This window comes from Myotis brandtii, unplaced genomic scaffold, assembly GCF_000412655.1.
Source record: "Myotis brandtii unplaced genomic scaffold, ASM41265v1 scaffold634, whole genome shotgun sequence".
In the NCBI taxonomy this organism is placed as follows: domain Eukaryota; kingdom Metazoa; phylum Chordata; class Mammalia; order Chiroptera; family Vespertilionidae; genus Myotis; species Myotis brandtii.
In genome coordinates, this window is record NW_005370427.1 from 236,444 (window position 1) to 237,060 (window position 617).

Genomic DNA, 617 nt, shown 5'->3' on the forward strand with positions numbered 1-617 from the left:
GGAGATGCGGGCAGCGCGGCCTCCAGCCCTAGTTCCAGGGGCGCCCGTGTCCATCCCGGGGTGCCTGGCGGCTGCGCTGCTCCATCACTCCCTCCTTCCCTCCTTCCCTTACTCCTTCACTCGCCCCTTTAGTCACGCCTTTCCTCACTCATTTGTTCACTTGTTCACTCATTTCACTCGTCCTCTCACCCCCTCTCCCTCAGTCAGTCACACATTCCTCCATCACTCCTTCACTCACTCATTCATTCACTCATTTGTTCACTCATTCATTCCTTCTCTCATGCACTCTTCCCTCAGTCAGTCACACCCATCACTCATTCCCTACCCCCTCACTTGTGCACTCACTCATTCATTCATTCATTCATTCATTCCCTCCCTTCCGCAGTCAGTCACTCAGCACTCATCCTCTCCTCACTGCACTCACTCATTCACTCATTCAGGTAACAAAGACGATCAGAAAAGAAGAGCAGAAAACCCGGGGGAAAGAAATGACCCAGAAATAGTTGAACCGCTTAGCGGGGCCAGGAGCACTGGGTCTGCACACTGAGGGCAGCGAGCGGAGCTGGTTCCGGTTCCGCAGGCGGATGGACTCCTTCAGCCGAGCTGGGCTCTGCAGT

The 617-nt window shown here is 54.9% G+C and overlaps 1 protein-coding gene across 1 annotated transcript in view; it reads right to left on the reverse strand.

The window, feature by feature from the left end:
* RIPK2 (receptor-interacting serine-threonine kinase 2) overlaps positions 1 to 318 on the reverse strand; it is a 46,658-nt gene extending 46,340 nt beyond the window's left edge. Inside the window, exon 1 of the mRNA XM_014528435.1 lies at positions 308 to 318. Coding sequence (XP_014383921.1) covers positions 308 to 318 — 11 coding nt within the window. The remainder of the gene's footprint in view (positions 1 to 307) is intronic.
* Between the last annotated feature and the right edge of the window lie 299 nt (positions 319 to 617).